This window comes from Aquarana catesbeiana, linkage group LG10 (assembly GCF_042186555.1).
Source record: "Aquarana catesbeiana isolate 2022-GZ linkage group LG10, ASM4218655v1, whole genome shotgun sequence".
NCBI classification, from domain to species: Eukaryota; Metazoa; Chordata; class Amphibia; order Anura; family Ranidae; genus Aquarana; species Aquarana catesbeiana.
In genome coordinates, this window is record NC_133333.1 from 31101038 (window position 1) to 31122883 (window position 21846).

At 43.0% G+C, this 21846-nt stretch overlaps 1 protein-coding gene across 1 annotated transcript; it reads left to right on the forward strand.

Annotated features, from left to right (window-relative positions):
* Window positions 1–4021: 4021 nt before the first annotated feature.
* On the forward strand, window positions 4022–18238 carry LOC141110535 (interferon-inducible GTPase 5-like). Its single transcript, XM_073601922.1, has 4 exons — window positions 4022–4137; window positions 4391–4465; window positions 10876–10935; window positions 13027–18238. Exon 4 carries the CDS (start codon window positions 13049–13051, stop codon window positions 14240–14242), a length of 1194 nt encoding a protein of 397 aa, XP_073458023.1. The 5' UTR covers window positions 4022–4137; window positions 4391–4465; window positions 10876–10935; window positions 13027–13048; the 3' UTR covers window positions 14243–18238.
* Window positions 18239–21846: the final 3608 nt, after the last annotated feature.

Below are 21846 nucleotides of genomic sequence, written 5' to 3' on the forward strand. Positions count from 1 at the left end.
CCCTACTCCCCTCTTTTTTTTAATTTATTTATTCATTTATTTCACCCTGGTGACACCAAACTCAAGAATCACAATAAAAAATAAAAAAAATAAATAAATAAAAATAAAGGTACTATAGGAAAGAAAGAAAAATAGTAAACATTAAAAAAAAAGAATTAATAAAAAAAATTGAAAATCTTTCTTCCCCCCTTTGTTTTTTTTTTTTTTGTAAACAAAAAAAGTTACCGTTAAGAAAAAAAAAGAATAAAAATGAGAGAAAAAAATGTAACAAATTAAAAAAAAAAATTTAATCTGTATTCTGTCAAAAAACAAACAAACATTGAAACTGCCTTCAAACATTGTAGCTATTCAAAAGGCAACACCCTCTGTCGGTGGTGATTAACATATTAATTGACTCTCAGTGCAAATCTGTTTGCAAGTCAATCAGGCCACAAGAACTTGTAATACAGAGAGCAGGATCTCTGTTTTAAAAAAAAAAATGTTTAAATTTTTTTTTCTTTTTAGAATTTAGTTGGGCCTGACTGCAATTAATTAGATTCAAGGCTTCTCCTCAAAACGAAAATAAAAATTATGTTTTAAGGTCCTCTGTGTTTCAAAGTACTTTGTCCAGTCTGGGTCCACTCATTCGTCCTTGTCTGTGTATTTCTCCTAAAATACAAAACTCAGAAATTAATAACACCTCACTGTACCTCTCTGAGAGGTTCATAATGGACTAAACTAGTAGTGGATGATTGGAACAGACTTCCAGCTGAGATAATGCGTCCATCCACAGTAAGTACAGTCAAAAATGTACAGACACGCCCACATATCTGTACTCTGACAAACAAAAAGTTATAGGAAAACCTGGTGTGCTTGTAAGTACTTAAAGTTTAAGAAGACAACCTGTAGACATAAAACCTTTACACATATTAACAGCACATGCGTCAATTTGGAAGGAAAAGCAAAACACCAGACCTACTGAATCCATAAGATGCCACAAAGGTGCAAAGCAATGCATTGTTATGTATTTTCCACGTATCAGAGTGAATGAAACTTCACTCTAAGCCACAGGAAAGGAAAAATTATCAAAACAAAATCCCTACAGTTTCTCAGAGTTATAGGGATCGAGATCTCTTATCTGTGCACAGGTTATTTGTTCGCGAATACATATAAACTTGTAAAAAAAACGTATTAATTTAAACTGGTACCAGTATTGAGCTCATTACAACAAACTGAACGAACTAGCTCCAAACAGGAGGAGAGAACAGAGGGAGATACCAAATTGCATGAGTAAAGGAATTGTAGTGAGCTTAAACAGCTACTCGATGTCACACATACATCAAAACAATTATAACTTGATACAGTTTAACACAACAACAAAAAAAATGCATTTAGTTAGGGCAGAACATCAACTGTTCAATCTTCCTTCTCCTAACCTCTATGTCTCCCGGTGATGGAACATGTGTGAATGTAGACTGTAGTGGGGACTTACTACTGTGAAACCTGTAGCTGGAATGAGGAAGCACAGCTGAAGAATGCGGCATAGGTCAGGCCGGGTGTCTGAGGGGGTGAGCTCATCTGAAGGGGGTGAGCTTCCATGTCCCTGGATACCCCCAGAAACTTTCTGCAGTTTTGCTATTGGCTAGAACTGGCGCCAAGAGCTCAAGTCCCTTTCTTGTTCCTGTCCTCTTTGTTAGAACACTATCCTACCTTCTGAGGCCGAAGACTCTGCTATCTTGTGCCTCATTCCATGCCAAAGGCTCCCAGAAGACATTCTCAACATTCCACCTTTACATCCGCCAAAGGAAAGACTGTCCACTCATAAAAGTAGTATTGCTGCCTTTACTGATGGGATTCTGGATATGGCATAACAGTCACATCACACCGACGTCCAATCCAGAGTCACTTGACATTACACAGTCAATCAAATTTAGTGGACGGTCTGCAGTAGTCACATGTGAAAGCATATGCAGCACCTTGGCAGCCATCTCCCTTTTACAATCTCTCCTTCACCCCAGGGTCACTAGTTCTCACAGGACTGTGCTCTCTGTAGTCACCTACTCCCTAGCTACACATCTCCTGATAGCTTCCAGGGAAGCAGCCTTACTCAGGGAGCTCTTGGCCTGGCCTAAAAGGCCTTTTGCAATCCACCCTAACCCCCACCTCCATAAGGGACATAAAGACTTTAGCCGGTCCTTCCTGGGTGCAGGTCTACTCCTTCCGGCCTCCTGCCCTATCCAGGGCCTTCACACGCTAGTTACATCCACATAGGTGTGGGGTGTTTAGCTCCCATGCCTCAAATGTGTCTCGGGTTCCTTCCAACCTGGCTTCTAACTGGGTACTGACTCACCCATGACATCACTGCAGGAGGGGCTCTACCTAAAAGTGGCCTAGCACCTGATGACCATATTTGCTGCAACCAGACACTGTTCTGGTACAGAGCCATCTATTAGCAAAGTAGATAACTGCACCTACCTACACCCTTAGTTCTCTGGAATTGCTACATTGTATCGCATTGTATAACATTTTAAGCATTTCCTTTGCTCCTCAGCTCCATCTAATGGCCATATTGCTGCCTTTTACTACTGCAAATAAAGGACATACTGTACCATCAATAGAGATAATAGCCCAAAGAACCTTTGTTTTTGATCAATTCACACACAAGGAATGTACATGCAGATTTGCTAAATGATTGGCTTTGAACATTTTTTTTTAAATGGGTCCTTTTGTGTGTGAAGATAAATGTAACAATTTAGTTTTCACATTTTTCTGCAAAATCAGTTTTTAACCACTTCAATACCGGGCACTTCCGCACCTTCCTGCCCAGACCAATTTTCAGCTTTTAGCGCTGTCACTTTTTAAATGACAATTGCGCGGTCATGCTACCCTGTACATAAACTACATTTTTATCATTTTGTTCCCACAAATAGAGATTTCTTTTGGTGGTATTTGATCACCTCGGCGGTTTTTATTTTTTGCTAAACTAATAAAAAAATACAGAAAATTTTGAAAAAAAAAAAGTTTTTCTTTGTTTTTGTTATAAAATTTTGTAATTTTCTCCTTCACTGATGGGCATTGATAAGCTGCACTGATGGGCACTGATAAGGCGGCACCGATGAGGTGGCACTGATGGGCACTGCCGATGGGCACTGATGGGCAGCACTAATGTGCGGCACTGATGGGCACTGATAGGTGGCACTGATGGGCACCGATAGGTGGCACTGGTGGGCACTGATTGGCACTGATAGGTGACACTGATGGGCACTGAAAGGCTGCACTGATGGGTACTTATGGGTGGCACTGATAGACGGAACTGCTGGGCACTGATGGGTACTGATAGGTGGCACTGATAGTCACTGAAAGGTGGCACTGATGGACATTGATGGGCACTGATGGCTGGCACTGATAGTTTTAACTGTAAGGCATCACTGGTGGCACTGGGGGGCATTTTACTTTGGCACTGATTGGCAGCTGCCTGGGCACAGATTGGCATTTCCCTGGTAAACTAGGGTGGCATACCTGGTGGTCCAGTGTGATGGCCATCCCTGGTGGTAGTGGTGGCATGCTGGTGGTCCTGGGCGGGCATCCGAGGGGGGCCTACGCTGATAAACAATCAGCACAGACCCCCCTGTTAGGAGAGCAGCTGATCGGCTCTCCTCTACTCGCGCCTGTTAGACGCGAGTGAGGAAAAGCCGATCACCGGCTCTTCCTGTTTACTTTGTGATCAGCCGTGATTGAACGTGGCTGATCACGTGGTAAAGTGTCTTTGTTAGAGACTCTTTACCTAGATCGGAATTGCAGTATGTCAGATTGAAACACTGCGACAACGATCGGCGCGATGCGCGCCTGATATCCTGGCAACGTCATATGACGTCCGGTCAGTATATCACAACCACTTTGCCGACGTCATATTGCTATATGGCGGGCAGCAAGTGGTTAAAGAAAAGTTTTCAGAAGCTCTATTTATTACTTTAGAGCCTCTGGTGGGTGACAGCAGGTTTGCAGAATGAAATTCCTGGAAATCAGATGATTTTTCCTCTGTAAAGATGCTTTCAGTTTCACTTTCTGAACATATAAAGGAAGGAAATGCTGCAGATTCACACATTCACAATCTTCTACCTACAGGACATACACATCTGAAAGAGGAACCCAGAAACGGTAAGATTGCTTTATCTTGCTACAGAGAGCAGAATTGGATTACAGACCATCATATATCAATCTATACCTGACATTCTGACTTCGCCTTTCCTTCATTTACCTGATTAAACATTAAAGGAATTATAAAGGCAGAAGGTTTTTTCATCTTAATGCATTCTATAGAAAGCATAACATGTTTGTTATTTTAAAAAAGAACAAAAAAAAAAAAAATGAGACTTTGAAACATTTCTTTCTTTATTTGTTTTCTTAAAAGGGAAAGTCAGTGATTCACACATTGATAACCGAATACATACAGGAAATACACATTTGTCAGAAGAGCTTCTAAAAGGTAACATCGCTTTATTCTACCGTTATGCGACCTATCTGTATATATTGTAGGATTATAAAATAGAAGAGGGTGTGGGTTTATAACCTTATGGGACAGCCTGCATTCTGTGTGTTACAGCAGCTCATTCTATATGTAAGATATGCATGGAATTCTGGCTGCACGTATGATTCTTTATTAGTAGACATAGAAAATGATTCTCATTCTCTCTCTCTTCTTCCTCACTCCCTCTTTCTTTTCTTTCCCTCTCTCTCTCTTCTTCCTCCTCTCTTCTTCCCCCCTTCTCCCCCCCCCTTTCTTCTTTCTTCTTTTCCCCTCTCCTCTCTTCTCCCCCACCCCCCCTTTCTCCCTCTCTTCTTCCCCCTCTCTTTCTCTCTCTCTTCCCTCATCTTCTTCCTCTCTTTCTCTTTTCTTCCTCCCTCTCTGCTTTCTCTATTTCTCTCCTCCCCCTCAGCTTCTTCCTCAACTTCCCCCTTTCTTCTTCCTCGCTCTCCCTCTTCCCCCTTCCTCTCTCTCTCTCTCTCTCTCTCTCTCCACTGCTCTCTTCTCTCTCTTTTCACCCCCTTCTTCCTCTCTCTTCTTCCTCCTTCTCTTCTTCCTCTCTGTCTTCTTTACTGTCTCTCACTCTATCTCCCTCTTCCCTCTTCTCCCACTCCCTTTCTCTTCCCCCCTCTCTTCTCTATTTTCTTCTTCTTCTCTTCTTCCTCCCTTTCCTTTTCCTATCTATCTCTTGCTCTCTTCTTTCCCCTCTTCTTCCTCTCTCTTTCTCTTCCCCCTTCCTCTCTCTCTTCTTCACTGCTCTCTTCTCTCTCTCTCTTCACCCCTTCTTCCTCTCTCTCTTCTTTCCCCTTTTCATCTCCCCCTCTCTCTCTTCCCCACATTCTTCCTCTCCCCCCTTTTCTTCTTTCTTCTTTTCCCCTCCCCCCGTATCCCTCTCTTCTTCCCCCTATCTTTTTCTCTTTCTTCCCCCATCCTCTTCCTCTCTTTCTCTCTTCTTCCCCCCTCTCTTCTTCCTCTATTTCTCTCCTCCCCTTCTTACTCAACTTCCCCCTTTCTTCTTCCCCTCTCTCTCTTCTCCCCCTTTCATCTTCCTCTCTCTCTCTCTCTCTCTCTCTCTCCCTCTCTCCCTCTCTCTACTACCCTCTTCTCTCTCTCTACACCCCCCTTTCTTTCTCTCACTCTTTTCTATCCCCTCCTCTCTTTCTTCTTTCCCCTTTTTTTCTTCTCTCTCTTCTCCCCCTCTTTTTTTTCTCTCTCTCTTCTACCCCCCTTTCGTCTTCCTCTATCCTCCCTTTCTTCTTACCCCCTCTTTTCTACATCTACATCTCTCTCTCCTTCCTCTCTCTCTCTTTTCTTCCCCTCTTCTTTCCTCTCTCCCTCTACCCTCTCTTTCCTCTCTTTCTCCTCTCTCTCTCTTTTCTCTCTCTTCTTCCTCTTTCTCTCTTTCCTTTCTCTTTCTTTATCCTTCCTTCCTTTCCTTCCTTCCTGTCCTCCTTCCTTCCTTCCTTCCTTCCTTCCTTCCTTCCTTCCTTCCTTCCTTCCTTCCTTCCTTCCATCTCCTTTGTCTCTTTTTCTCTCTTTTCTCTCTCTCGCCTTTTAATCTCTCTGTTTTTCCTATCCTTCTCTCGTGCTTTTGTATCCTCCACTTTACCTGTCCATCCATCCTCATTGTGGAGATAGGCGTTTCCTCCCTGCATACCCCCTCCACCCTCTTCTAGTGCTGCTCATCAATGCATCCCCCTTTCTCCCTCTATTATCCCCCCTCTTTCTCTCTCTCTTCCCTCATCTTCTTCCTCTCTTTCTCTTTTCTCCCCCCCCTCTCTTCTTTCTCTATTTCTCTCCTCCCCCTCCCCTTCTTCCTCAACTTCCCCCTTTCTTCTTCCTTGCTCTCCCTCTTCCCCTTCCTCTCTCTCTCTCTCTCCACTGCTCTCCTCTCTCTCTTTTCACCCCCCCTTCTTCCTCTCTCTTCTTCCTCCTTCTCTTCTTTCTCCCTATCTTCTTTACTGTCTCTCTCTCTCCCTTCTCTCTTCTTCCACTCCCTTTCTCTTTCCCCCCCTCTCTTCTCTATTTTCCTCTTCTTCTCTTTTTCCTCCCTCTCCTCTTCCTATCTATCTCTCGCTCTCTTCTTTCCCCTCTTCTTCATCTCTCTTTCTCTTCCCCCTTCCTCGCTCTCTTTTTCACTACTCTCTTCTCTCTCTCTTCACCCCTTCTTCCCCTCTTTCTCTTCTTCCCCCTTCTCGTCTTCCCCTCTCTCTCTTCCCCACATTCTTCCTCTCCCCCTTTTCTTCTTTTCCCCTCTTCTCCCCCCCCCCCTTATCCCTCTCTTCTTCCCCCTATCTTTTTTCTCTTTCTTCTTCTTCCCTCATCCTCTTCCTCTCTTTCTCTCTTCTTCTCCCTCTCTTCTTCCTCTATTTCTCTCCTCCCCTTCTTATTCAACTTCCCCCTTTCTTCTTCCCCTCTCTCTCTTCTCCCCCTTTCATCTTCCTATCTCTCTCTCTCTCTCTCCCTCTCTCTACTACCCTCTTCTCTCTCTCTCTATACCCCCATTTCTTTCTCTCTCTCTTCCCCCCTCCTCTCTTTCTTCTTTCTCCCTCTTTTTCTTCTCTCTCTTCTCCCCCTCTTTTTTTCCTCTCTCTCTTCTACCCCCTTTGTCTTCCTCTATCCCCCCTTTCTTCTTACCCCCTCTTTTCTACATCTACATATCTCTCTCCTTCCTCTCCCTCTCTCTTCTTCCCCTCTTCTTTCCTCTCTCCCTCCACCCTCTCTCTCTTTCCTCTCTTTCTTCTTTCACCTCTCTCACTTTCTCTCTCTTTTCTCTCTCTTTTTCCTCTTTCTTCTTCCTTCCTTCCTTCCTTCCTTCCTTCCTTCCTTCCTTCCTTCCTTCCTTCCTTCCTTCCTTCCTTCCTTCCTTCCTTCCTTCCTTCCTTCCTTCCTTCCTTCCTTCCTTCCTTCCTTCCTTCCTTCCTTCCTTCCTTCCTTCTCCTTTGTCTCTTTCTCCCTCTTTTCTCTCTCTCCTTTTAATCTCTCTGTTTTTCCTATCTCTCTCGTGCTTTTGTTTCCTCCACTTTATCTGTCCATCCATCCTCATTGTGGAGCTAGGCGTTTCCTCCCTGCATGCCCCCTCCACCCTCTTCTAGTGCTGCTCATCAATGCATCCCCTGCCTCCCTTATCCAGCGCTGCTTACCTCTGCATCCTCTGCCTGAATGGGTTAATTATATATTCCATAGATTTACAATAGTGAAGCAACCAAGGATCCTTATCCAGACCTAGTTAGGATCAAATTGATTTACAAATCCATCCTGTGGGGAGAGGTGTGCTTCTCCTAGTAACCTCATTGTCCTTTTCTTCATCCAGCTGTATGTTGGGTGTATATTCAGAGAGCCCAGGCCACACGCATTCCAAGCAAGCTTAGTCACATCAGAGTCGCTCATTGCTTACTGATGCACATGATCAGCATTTTTTGGCTGCTAGAATCCCCCTTCAGAGGGCAGGTGCAGTGGCAGAATACACAGGGACAGATAGAATGGATGTCCTGTGTGCTGCAGCCACCAGTGACTAGCACGAAGGAGGAACTGGCAGGATGGCGTTACATAATTCCCATCAGGTTATAAGTTGTGTGACAGCACTGTGGGCTCTGTCCCCCTCCCACATTGCACACATGGAGAATATGCTACTACCCATAAGAATAATTTGCCTGGCTGCGCAGTTAAAAAGTCAAAGCAGTGTGATAATGACTAGAATAACGCGGCTCACCCTGGGAAAGAAGATAGAAACAAGTTCTGTGGCACACATAGGGGTTGCTTTACTGAAATTGGAGAGTATAAAATCTTGTGCAGCTGTGCATGGTAGCCAATTAGGTTCGACAAAAAAACTGGATGCTGATTGGTTTCCTTGCAGAGCTGCAGTGGCTATTTTTTTTTTTTGGGGGGGGGGGGGGGGGGGGCGGCAAATAAACCACCTGCCCCCCACCCCCTGTTCTTTCAGTTAAACCCCCCCATTGCTCAGTTAATCAGTGAACAAACCCCCCCCTTCGCTCATCCACCCATCAACAACGCACTTACCCCATCCAGGTCGTGGACAGCTTCGGCAGCTTCCCGCCCCAGGTCCCGGCCAATAGGGTTGCTTCTCCTCTCGGGCAATTGGGTCTTAAGACCCGCTTCCTGATTGGCCGGGAGGAGAAGAAGTAAGACAATAGCGCATATTAATTTGCTATTGTCACACAATGAGTGAGCTCAGGTCGCAGTGCTCTGCGCTCCAAGCCCACACTTTTGAAGCCAATTAGAGCCTCAGGCTCTAATCGTGTGCTAAAAAAAACCCATTGAAATCCATGTGTCCGGCGCCCTGTATGTAGATTAGGGGACGGACACATGGATTAGGGGGGTGGCACGCCTGTGCCCCTAATGGAGCGGCTGCCATTGCAGAGCTGCACCAAATGTTGAACTCTCCAGTTTTAGTAAATCATCCCTATAGTGTTCCACAGTGAATGTAGATGTAGTGTGGTAATGGTGGGTGTGGTAAAAATGTCTTAATGTTGGTGTCAGTAAGAGGTAAAAAAAAGGGGGGGCTGATGAAGGGGAAAGGCAGTGCAGAGAAGGGTGGTTGAGCAGTGGATGGTAGGGATGGGTAGTACAGAGAGGGCACCAATGTAGTTGAAAGGGCAGTTGATGGTGGGGACAAGCAGCACAGAGGGGGGTGCTTGTTGGTGGGGGCCAGACAACATAGAGGGGACACTTGATGGTGTGGACAGACAGTACAAAGCGAGGGCAGCTGATGGTGAAGACAAGAATTACAATGGGGAGCAGTTGATTGTAGAGACAGAGGGGGCATTTGAAAGTGGGGACAGGCAGCACACAGGGAGGAGGTTGACGGTGGGCACCAGGCAGCACAGACAGCAAAGAGTGGGCAATTGATGGTGGGGACGGGCAGTACAAAGGTGGGTGGGGAGCAGCTGATGGTAGGGACAGGAAGTACAAAGGCCTGGGAGCAGGTGATGGTGGGATCAGGGACTATAATGGGGGGCAGTCTATGGTAGGGACAGAGGGGACACTTGAAAGTGGGGAGGGGTGCAGCTGATGGTGGGGACTTGCAGCAGAGAGCGGGATGTCAATGGCATACCTCCCAACTTTTTGAGATGGGAACGAGGGACACCTATTGCAAAAGTATGCAGGCATAGGACACACACCCTGCCACACCCCCTTAAAGGAGAATTATACAAAAAAATTAGTTAAACACACAAATGCTTTTTTTTACCTCTACTATTCCTTTATACTGGCTTTGAAAACTTACAAATGCAGCCATTTAGAAATTGGATGAAAGGTTTAGCACTGGGAGACACTTTTTGAAAGATAAAAAGTGCATTTTATATACAACTACATAGATCAGACCAAAATGAGGGACACACGAGGAGGAAGGATGGACAGAAGGACTTTGTACCACATCAGGGACAGTTGGAAGTTATGCGATGGTGGGGACCGGACAGCACAGAAGGGGCAATTGATGGTGTGGACAGGCAGTACAAGGAAGGGGGAGCAGCTGATGGTAGGAACGGGGAGAGCAATTGATGATGGGGACATGCAGTACAGAGAGGGTAGTAGATGGCGGTGAACAGGCAGTACAGAGGAGGCAGCAATAAGCACAGATTTCAGGCTCCATGGTCAATCTGCTTCCCCATGCCGGGCCCCTGCATTGTCCTTGGCTTTGAGCTCCATTTCCAAGCTCAGGGGGCTGCTCTCTCTCTTGCCTTGGTTCACATGGGTCTGGAGTGGGACTGGGGTCCCCACAGCTGACATTGCAGCTTTATTTCCTCTCTCCTCTCCCGGCCATGCTGTCCAATTGAGTGTCAGTAAAGAGAGGGGAGGAGGAAGAGGGATCTAGCATCTTAGCCACTGTGATAGGGCTGATCGGATAGTGAACCTTAAAGTAGGGTTGCCACCTCATCCCTTTAAAACCGAACACATATCAATTACACAGTTTCTGTGGCTGATTAAGGTGATAATTAAACTCACTTGGTGCCTTATCTGCAGGAAATTAGCCTCAGAACCTGTGTAATTCATATGTGTTCGGGTTTAAAGGGATAAGGTGGTAACTCTACCTTAAAGGTGCCGAAAAGCACAGCTACAGTTGAGAACATGGGTTACAACTGGGGACCCATGTAGGCACAATTTCCATCCAGGTCTGAAAATCGAAACACCACGTCAGCATTTTAGAATCCTAAACAAGACACATTTTGCCCCCTTTCTTGACGATGTGTGGACCCTGAAAAAAGTTGACTGAAATATACATTTTCTAAAATCTTTTTTACAGATTACTTGAATATAGATTCATGTAGGTTATATGTGATTACTTGAAACTCTGACCTAATAATGTTCATTCATAATCTAGTTTTCTAAACATGCTTTTTTTTTTGTGACAGCCAGTACTTCAAGATAATTCTCTTCCTGCTGCATACCTGGATCACTTTGTGCTATTAATTGTAAGTTGTTTCAGAGCTAATCATTATTTTTTGAATTGGTGTTATCTGCACTATCCAGTGGACTCTGTTTCTGTTATCTTTACATGTACATTTGGTCCTTGGAGATATATTCAGAGCTAGCAAAGATGTACAACACCTGCTTGGAACCAGTGTATCACAAGGCATTTGAAGATTTCAAAATGACACATTGCCCTACACTAAACCAGGGAATAATTTGAATATTGTGCAAAGTATAAAATGGGCAATTTTTGGGCATATTTCAGATCAACATTCACTATATGATATGTAGCACCCTCAGTGTACAGAGTAGGTAAATATAGTTTGGCTTCTGTGTAGGCAGAAGAGCTGGGGTTATTTGTTTGCGTTAGCTGTGCAGAGCTCCAAGGGCTGGGACTTTGTTAGCTCCCCTTAGCTTCTAGAACTTGCTGGATAGTTCTGGAACTTAGAGGGTGGAGGAACAGAGACAAAAGCCTACATATTTATGGAGTCTCCACCAATCCCTAGGTCAGGCCTAGAAGGTGAGGAGATAGGCCATAAGTGTTCAGGCTGTGACCTGGAAAATGTATGTGTGCCGCTCAGGCTCGATAGGGAGGGGGTATATAGGTAGTGCATCCGCAGCTGCTGCTAGAGTGCTAACAGGGGATGGAGCCCGTCCTGGCTCCTGCAAGAGATCAATGAAGAAAGAGAAAAAAAAAAAAACGTACAATCCAATATACCCAATACTATACTAATACCCAATACTATACCCACAGTTGATCCAGAGGAAGGCAAAAAAACCCCAGCAGAGCATGCTCCAATTTGCTACAGCAGGGGAAAAAATTCCTTCCTGATCCCAGAGAGGCAATCGGATTTTCCCTGGATCAACTTTACCTATAAATGTCAGTACCCAGTTAATGTGAATGTGCAACTTCAAGGGGTTTCTCTTCCTTCCTTGAACATAAGTGTTCAGGAGCCTGGCAGTGAGTGAGCATAGTCCAGGGTCCAGTTGCTTGGAGGGAGCCCCTGTGCTTGGGGGCTCTGCCCCTAGGCAGAAGGAAGGACAGGAAAGAGCCAGAGGAAGAGAGAGAGAGAAAAGCCAGATCATCCCTCACACCCTTTTCAACCTCAGACTTAGCTGAAGCTGCCGTGACACTCAAGATGTGGCCTGTTTAGCAGGAATCCTGTGCAGCAGCCTCTTGGACTTCAGGATTTACCAAAAAGGGAGTGAGCAACTTCCTTTCATCATACCCCAAGCCTGGATAGAGGGGGACAGCAAGGTGCAATATTTTGCATGCCCATACCCAAGGAACTGGTTAATTCTATCTCATAGTCGTCAAAGCCATCCTACATCTCTAGCTTGGGTTCAAAGCAGCCAGGTGTATCAGTAGTTCTCTAAGGAGTAGGACCTGAATGTTTTATCAGTTTAACTGTGCCACCAATCCTACTGGAGGACAGCATTTTTTTATGTTAATACCTAGCAGCCAGAGAGATTAGTAAGTCCTCAAGGTTCCATTCAAGTTCTACAGTTTTGGCATCCCATTATATCCGCTATAATTTCTTTCGTATTAGTTGAAATTCGTTATCTTTTTATTCGGACATTCGGATGCATGTCCGAAAGATGCAAAATTCGGCCGAATTTCGATTTGTTACGAAACGTATTGCACAAGCCTAGTGGCAACCTCCCAGATAAAAAAAGGTTAGGTAAATGTAGTTACTTTTGGCTCCCCTGTAATCAGTGGAGCAGTGTGTGATTGCTTTGGGCTGTTATAGGTTCAACTGACTGCAGGTTTGACTGTTTATCCCTACCTATTGGAGGATTCTGGAATGTAGTGGGTAGGAAAAGGCAAATCAACAGCCTGAATGCTTGTCATCTCAGCCAATCCCTGGGGGAGGGTGCCCAGAAGGTGGCCGAGTAGTGCATAAATAGCCTGGGGCTTAAGGTAGTTTTGGTCTTGTACAGGCTAAATTGGGTGAAAACCACTATGGCAAATAGAGTGAATGTACAAATTCAATCTTGACCCAAAACTGGGCAAATGTTGGTTTAATTAACCATCAAGTCATTGATAAATCGACCCTTAAATGTTTGACCTCTCTTTCTCTTTATTTTATTAGATTCTACAGACTAAATAAAAACATGGATTCTGCCACCACTGAACAACTCAAAAAGGAGGTCATGGATGCCTTAAAAAGAGGAAATCCAGCTGAAGCCTTTGATAAAGTCCAGAAATGTTTGGATGACTTGGATGACACCCCCCTGAACATCGCAATTACTGGAGAGTCGGGGTCAGGAAAGTCCACTTTTATCAATGCCATCCGTGGTATCGGTGATGAAGATCCATCATCTGCTAAAACCGGTGTGGTGGAGACCACTATGGTGCCAACTCCTTACTCCCATCCCAAGTATAAGAGCGTAATCTTTTGGGATCTTCCTGGACTGGGAAGTCCTAATTTTAAAGCCAAAGAATATTTGGATAAAGTTGATTTTCAGCATTATGACTTTTTCGTTATAATGGCATCTGAAAGATTTAAAGAGAATCACATTATGCTGGCTGAGAGTATTCAATGCATGAATAAACAGTTCTACTTTGTGAGATCAAAAGTTGACAGGGACGTAAACGAGAGTCGAATGCGTAGACCTAAATATTTCAATGAAAACACCCTATTGGATACCATCAGCCAGGATTGTGTTAATTCTCTCAAGACAGCAGGAACTATTGACCCCTATGTGTTTCTTGTATCTTCATTCCAGCCTCAAGACTTTGATTTCTCTCTTTTGCTGAAAACGTTTGAGGAGCAGCTTCCGACCCACAAGCGTTACGTTTATCTACGTGCCTTGCCTAACATTTCCTCTGAGGCAATTGCCATGAAAGTCCAAGCTCTGACAACTGCAGTTCCTTTGATCGCTTTGAAAGTTGCTATAGCTTCCATTGTTCCTGGGTATGTGCAATACAGTGAGTGTTCAACCCTAACGAGCTATATTAGAGAATATGTAGAAAGTTTTGGTCTTGATGATAACTCTTTAGATGATTTGGCGCAAAGGTCTCATAAAAGTTTAATTCATCTGAAAAGTTTAGTGAAATCTCCATTTGTCAAATATGAGATCACTTATGATCTTGTGTGGAAAGAGCTGAGGAAAAGGAATAGCACTGATTTTACGACCGCTAAAACTATTATCAGTTGGGTTCCAGTGCTAAGTGTTTTTGCTGGTGCCATGTCTGCTATGACATGTGCTGCTTTTCTGTTTTCTGCAATGAATGAGCTGGCAGAAGATGCTAAAACTGTTCTTGAGGTGGCTTTTGGTTGTTCAGATCATACATGGTTAGGATGAACTCTGGGTATGATTTGTATTATGTAGTTACATAGTTACAGAGTTAAAAAGGCGAGGTTGAAAAAAGACACAAGTCCATTAAGTCCAACCTATGTGTGCGATTTTATGTCAGTATTACATTGTATATCCCTGTATGTTGTGGTCGTTCAGGTGCTTATCTAATAAGGTCCAGCTTTGGCCAATGTAAGTATACATATTCTATACCTGTGGGATTGATGCGCAAGCAAAGAATATTTGTGGTAGTCAACATTACAGCAGTGACAACCAGGTCCCATGCCAAGCAGCTGCCTTGCTGCATATTAGTTTAGCATTGCCCCCTTGAGGGTTGCTTAGAATTGCATGTTCTTCTGTGCAGCCTTGACCCTGTGAACTTTCCAGCCCTCCTGACACTCTAGGTTTAGACATGTTGTGTACACCTTTAAATAAGAAACTGACACAATGCAGATTGATTAGCTCTTTCTGCTTTTACTTATTCAAGATAAGGGCCTTGTAACAGGGTATTAGTCAGCTAAGTTTTCGATAAACAGCCAAGACTCAGTTGAAAAGCATCACTAAGGCAATAAATGACAGTTTGAAATCACATATATAGAATATCAATGTACATAGAACAGACAATAAGTGAATGGATCTCTAAGAAAGGTTACTGGTTTTTGTCTATAATACCACTGCTAAAGGGGAACCCCAGGCCAGCTTATTATACCTTTAATCCTAATGAGAGCTGAGGTAATATAGGTATTAGTGGTGTGTCCCTTTAAATAGCAACAGAATAGCAGTGTCTGGGATGCAAGGCCTTGCAATGATCTTTGCCGGCAAGTTGGAGTTTAAAGAACAAGAATTCTGAGTGTGGCACAGTGATATGTAGACAAGGCAAAGCAGCTGAGCCTGGCCAGCAGTAATCCTTAAAGTAATTCCAGGTGCAAGGTGTCTGTATACAGTGCCCTGTAAAATATGATAAGGCAAGGATTGCATTGGTGGGCAGATGCCCTCTCACCAAACTGGAGAACAGTGTAACAGTGTAGGAACCTCCTGAAGAGCGATCCAAGCCAATTCATCCTTCTGGATTGTAAGTTCTCTGATCCTGCTATTTACAGTGATGCTGAGGTGGTGCCCTTCATGATGACCCTCGCGTAGCAAGCAAGTTTGCCACGTGGTAGGCCGCAGTCCTCTCGCACAGCAGTGGATGGGTGTCTACTTGATGGGACACGGGAAGCAAGAGACTTTGGGCCTGGTCTGCTGACCCCTTTATAGCCTCTCCCAGAGTTCTTTCCCTGGAGCAGATGGCTTGCTGGGAGATGTAGTCTAGGAATTGTTCTGCAGATCAAGGATATCTGTTCAAGAGACTACAGTTCCCACAATGCTCTCTGCTTGGTTCAGGAAGATGATGCATGTAATTTGAGCCCAGCACTAGACGAATACAGAGACAGTCTAAGAAAAGAAAGGGTAAGCCCGCAATGCCAGATAACTGTAGTCCGCTATCGGCTACATCACACTGACACAATGCAAATAGTTTTAGCTCTCTCAGATTTATTTAATCAAGAGAAGAGTCTCAAAGAGGGTATTACTCAACCAAACCCTGGATTGACAGCCAAGGCCCAGTTGAAATAGACCCAAATGCAATTAAAGCGGTAGTAAACCCATCCGTAAAACAGTTTCATTTCCGGTATGTGCCGGAAATGTAATACTCCCATTCATTGTGCTCTCAACCAAACTGTCAAACCATCCAATGGTTGGTTTCATAACTGATCACATGTGCAGCATCATGGCAGTTGCAGATTAAACAGAGGCAAAGATGGCAGCTTCCTTGGCTGAAAACCATAGAGGGGTTTACTTACACTTTATATGACAGTTAGAAATAGCAGAAAAATTATATCAATGTACACAGTAACAGACAGTTAGTGATTGGATTTCTCAAGAAGGCTATTAGGTGCTGCAGATATTACTACTGCTAAAGGGGGACCACAGCCTGGCTTATTATACCCTTAATCCTAATGAGAGATGAAATAATATAGTTTCTAGTGTAGTGTCCCCTTTGAGAGTACTAAAATAGCAATGTTCAGAATGCAAGGCCTTGCAATGTCTCCAATATCTTGGAGTTCAAAGAAACAAGGATTCCTAAGTGTGGCACAGTGATAAGCAATCAAGGAAAAGCAGCTGGGTCTGACCAGTAGCAACCCTTAAGCCAATCCAGCTATAAGGTGTCTGTATATAGTGTCCAGTGGGATGTGTTAGTAACCAGGTGCCCTCTCACCAATCCTGGGAACTTTGTAGTAACTTCCTGAATAGTGATCCAAGTCGATTCCTCCTACTGCAGGTGGGTTGAGATGGCAATTTGTCTGCTGGAACAGCGAGTCGTTGAACTCTGTGACTTTCAGTGATGCTGCGGTGGCATCCCCTTAATGTAGTGGGTGACATCTGACCAGCTCAGGCTGGAACTGCAGGAACTGTATACCGTGTGGTAGGCCACAGTCCCCTCACACAGCGGCGAATGGGTGCTTACTTGATGGGATCCAGGAAGCGAAGAAAGCCTGGGCCTGGTCCCCAGATCCTTTTAAAGCTTCTCCCATAATTCTCCCCCTGGAGCAGATGGCTTGCTGGGAGGTGTTGTTCATAGGTGGTTCTGCAGTTCAGTGATGTCTGTTCTGGAGACTACAGTTCCCACAATGCTCTCTTCTCGGCTCAGGAGTATGATGCATGTAATCCGAGCCCAGTACTAGGAGAATATAGAAACAGTCTGGAAGGGTAAAGGGCAGGTCTGCAATGTCAGGTAACTATAGCTACATCAGCCACAGGAGTCTTTTGCTTGGTACGGACAGCATTCAGTGAACGTGCATTTTTCTCAATGGCTGCAAAGCGTTTTCTATTTGGATGAGGTGGAAAGTGGAGAACATCCAATTATATTACATTTGTGCTCGTTGATAAAAATGCAAGGCAGTCTCTAAAAAGTGGCCGTGTCAAACAAGCAATCTTCTGTGCATCGGAGTGGATAGGCATTGGGGAGGGGGCTTGGCATCACGATTGTCCAATCAGAGAACGCTTTACATCCATTGAGAAAAATGTGAGTTGTTCTTTGCATGATGGCGTGAGACCCAGAAGACCCAAGCAATCACTGTAGTTGCAGAGACTATTACCGCGATTCTCTACTTCCACAGTGATTCCACAGATATGTCATGTGCATCCTTACATTGGTCCAAGCTGGACCAATGTAACTATGCAATATAAACCGTGCCAGCGTTAATGTTTGAGTGCATGGGGAAAAAATGTTTAAATAGGCTTTCAATTATGAAGAATTGGTTAAATAAATTAATTGTGAGTCTAACAATTAAAACAATCCACCCTTGCAGTGAAGAAAGGAGGGGGTGTCCCTATGCAAAGGTCATATATTTGATTTAATTTATTTATTCATATATTAATTTAATGTTTATTTATTTATTGTGCCCAGAGTTGGGCTTTGAAGCATATGTAAACCCCATCCCTAAACATGTAAACGGAATTTTTAATTGTTATATACTGTATATATATATATACACTGTATTTGTATGTGTGTGTATATATAATTTTATACATATATATATATATATATATATATATATATATATATATATATACCGTATCTATCTATCTATCTATCTATCTATCTATCTATCTATCTATCTATCTATCTATCTAATTTATTTAAATTTGGTAAATCCTGCTATGAAGGTCCTTGTTCAAGCACTTCTTCTTATAGGGTAGATCAATAAAGGAAAAAATAGGTGAATATTTATAAAAAAAATATAATAATAAAAAAATAACAATTGTTTATGATACACAGGGTGGTAAGCCAAATGTCATTAATTTTAGGTTTCCGTGTGCTTTAATCGAGCTGGATGGATCTGTACTATATTATCAAAGCAGGGGATATTACTCTGCTTGACATACATATTATATATTTGCTTACTCATAACGGTGAAATACAGTGTGCAATTAAATGTAAAGAATGTTTGTTTAGAAACTTGAGAATACCATTTAATAAACTGTGATTATAATAAAAAATAAAATGGTCTTTTGTGATGTGATTTTGATAAAGTATGTTTTTCTTTTCTTTTTTTTTTAAACTTTGAGATTGAAATTATAAAATGGAAGAAGACTGAAAGGGGTATTTAAATCCCACCTGGATGAATGGTTTAGGAAATACAGCACTTTCAATTTGAAGCCCAGTCCTTTACAAAGTGCTAAAAGTAATTGTACAGTTGACTGACATTCTGTTCTATGGCCAGGCATGGACACTATTCCCTTCAATAGGGATGAAAGGCTAACTCCACCTTTTACGCCATGTTATATATCACACCCATATTCTTCAACCGGCACCGGATCAGCCCAATGAGCAGCTTCTTGCTGACAACATCAGCGGTGAGACACTGGATCTCTGCTTCTCAGTCCTTAATCATTTCTAATCTGTCATGCAAATGGACTTCTAGCTACATATGGGCCTTCAGATTCCTAGCTCTACCCTATGCTGTTTAATGAGCCCTGAACTAAAGCTAGCTAGAGAATCACAGATCAGAAGGGACAGCGGTTAACTACTAAAAAACTCTATTTTACCCACTTCAATTACCGGGCACTTTTACCCTCTTCCTGCCCAGGCCAATTTTCACACTGTCACACTTTTGTCGCGTACACACGGTCGGAATTTCCGACAACAAATGTTCGATGTGAGCTAGGTTGTCGGGAATTCCGACCGTGTGTATGCTCCATTGGACATTTGCTGTCGGAATTTCCGACAACAAAAATTTGAGAGCTGGATCTCAAATTTTCCGACAACAAAATCCATTGTCGGAAATTCCGATCGTGTGTACACAATTCTGACGCACAAAATTCCACGCATGCTCGGAATCAAGCAGAAGAGCCGCACTGGCTGTTGAACTTCATTTTACGTCACCGCGTTCTTGACTTTTGGAACTTCCGACAACATTTGTGTGGCCGTGTGTATGCAAGACAAGTTTGAGCCAACATCCGTCGGAAATAAATCCACGGATTTGTTGTCGGAATGTCCGATCGTGTGTACGCGGCATAAGAATGACAATTGCGCGGTCATGCAACACTGTACCCATATGACATTTTTATAACTTTCTTCACACAAATAGAGCTTTCTTTAGGTAATATTTAATCACCAATTTTTTTTTTTACTTTTTTGCTAAATAAACAAAAAGAAAATGTTGAAAACAAAAACTTGTTTTTTTCTTCATTTCTGTTATAAAAATTTGCAAATAAATAATCTTTCTGCATAAATTTAGGTCAAACGGTATTCTGCTATATTTCCTTGTTAAAATAACCGAAATCAGCGTTTATTATTTAGGGAAGTTATAGAGTCCACAAACTTTGCTACATATATCTGAAAATCCTGATGTACTGACCCCTTTTTGGAAAGTAGACAGTCCAAGCTATTTAGTAAGAGGCATGGCAAGTTTTTTGAAGTTGTAATTTTTTTTGTCACAACTTTTTGGAAAATGACAAAATAAAAAAAAAACATTTTCACATTTGTTTTTTTACATACTGTCACAAGGGTTATCATTTAATTGGTGTGCTAGTAATTAGGGACACTGACTAACACACGGTGACCAGGGCAATACAGAGTTCCCATAGTAACACTGTACTACTCTGGGAAAGTGATCACGATTTTTTTTAAATTACATTATGATTGCTTATATCAATTTATTTAATTGGTTACATAGTTACATAGTAGGTGAGGTTGAAAAAAGACACAATTCAATCAAGTCCAACCTATGTGTGTGATTATATGTCAGTATTACATTGTATATCCCTGTGTGTTGCGGTTGTTCATGTGCTTATCTAATAGTTTTTTGAAACTATCAATGCTCCCCACTGAGACCACCGCCTGTGGAAGGGAATTCCACATCTTTGCCGCTCTCACAGTAAAGAACCCTCTACGTAATTTAAGGGTAAACCTCTTTTCTTCAAATTTTAGTGAGTGGCCGTGAGTCTTGTTAAACTCCCTTCCGTGAAAGAGTTTTATCCCTATTGTGTGGTCACCAGTACGGTATTTGTAAAATGAAATCACATCCCCTCTCAAGCGTCTCTTCTCCATAGAGAATAAGTTCAGTGCTCACAACCTTTCCTCATAACTAATATCCTCCAGACCCTTTATTTGTTTTGTTGCCCTTCTTTGTACTCGCTCCATTTCCAGTACATCCTTCCTGAGGACTGGTGCCCAGAATTGGACAGCATACTCCAGGTGCGGCCGGACCAGAGTCTTGTAGAGCGGGAGAATTATTGTTTTATCTCTGGGGTTGATCCCCTTTTTAATGTCAATATCCTGTTTGCTTTGTTAGCAGCAGCTTGGCATTGCATGCCATTGCTGAGCCTATCATCTACTAGGACCTCCAGGTCCTTTTCCATCCTAGATTCCCCCAGAGGTTCTCCCCCCAGTCTATAGATTGCATTCATATTTTTGCTACCCAAATGCATTATTTTACATTTTTCTACATTGAACCTCATTTGCCAAGTAGTTGCCCACCCCATTAATTTGTTTTAAATCTTTTTGTAAGGTTTCCTCATCCTGCGGAGAAGTTATTGCTCTGCTTAGCTTAGTATCGTCCGCAAATACAGAGATTAAACTATTTAACCCATCCTCCAGGTCGTTTATGAAAAAAATAACTAGGTTCATTCAGTGTCTTTTTCTGTAATTAACTGTGATTGGTTAAAGCTAATCGCATGGTACAGATGGGCTGTGATTGGCCCTGTCTGTACCATGTAATCACTGTGACCAATCACAGCTAGCAACACAATTGTATACAATGGATGGCATGAATGGAAGCCATCCATCGTTTACAATTGTCACATGACCTGCTGTGATTGTTCATAGTGATCAGAGGACACTGGCAGCAGGCTGGCAAAGTGATCAGTCATTGGCTGCGTCCGGTGGACATACCCAGTGACAGATCACAGTGCTGTGCAGCCCTGTGGCGAACGAAAGGCGCGTTCTGGGAAGATACGATAATAGAAAAATTGGGCGCAAAACCTTATAAATATGTATATGGATATGAAATCACCCAATCATGCGTGAGTGCACCATATGTACTAGCACATATACCAAAATATGACACCAAGCTTGGGACGCTTGATACAGGAGTTTACACTTCCATTCTCAGCTGAGACGCACGCCGTGCTTCCCGTTTTACACACTAAATGACGGACCGGCCTCTGCCTCATCCCCCAGCTGTGCTGCTATCTGATGTACTTTATATTGGCATGTAAGTGCTTTTTTATTAAAGACAGTATTACACTATATTGCCTCTCTGTGGCTCGTTTATGGGGGAGCCAATCTTCACAGATTTACAGATAAGGAGCATTGGATTGACACTTCAGAGTGTAATACTTTGAGGAATGATCCCTTTGAGGAATTACCATTCACCATCCACGATTGAATGAATTTTGATCGATATTGGAAACGGTCGATTGGAGCTATATCTGGCTTGGAGGATCCCAGCTAGCGGAGAAAAGTTTTTTCCCTTTATTACATGCCTGGTGGTCACTTTGTGGCCAGAGATATCTGGTGAGCAGATTAATGTAGTGAAGCACATTTTGTTTAATAAGAATCAAGCACA

Coding starts and splice junctions, on each gene's coding strand:
- LOC141110535 (XM_073601922.1), top strand. CDS start 13,049: ATGGATTCTGCCACCACTGAACAACTCAAAAAGGAGGTCATGGATGCC.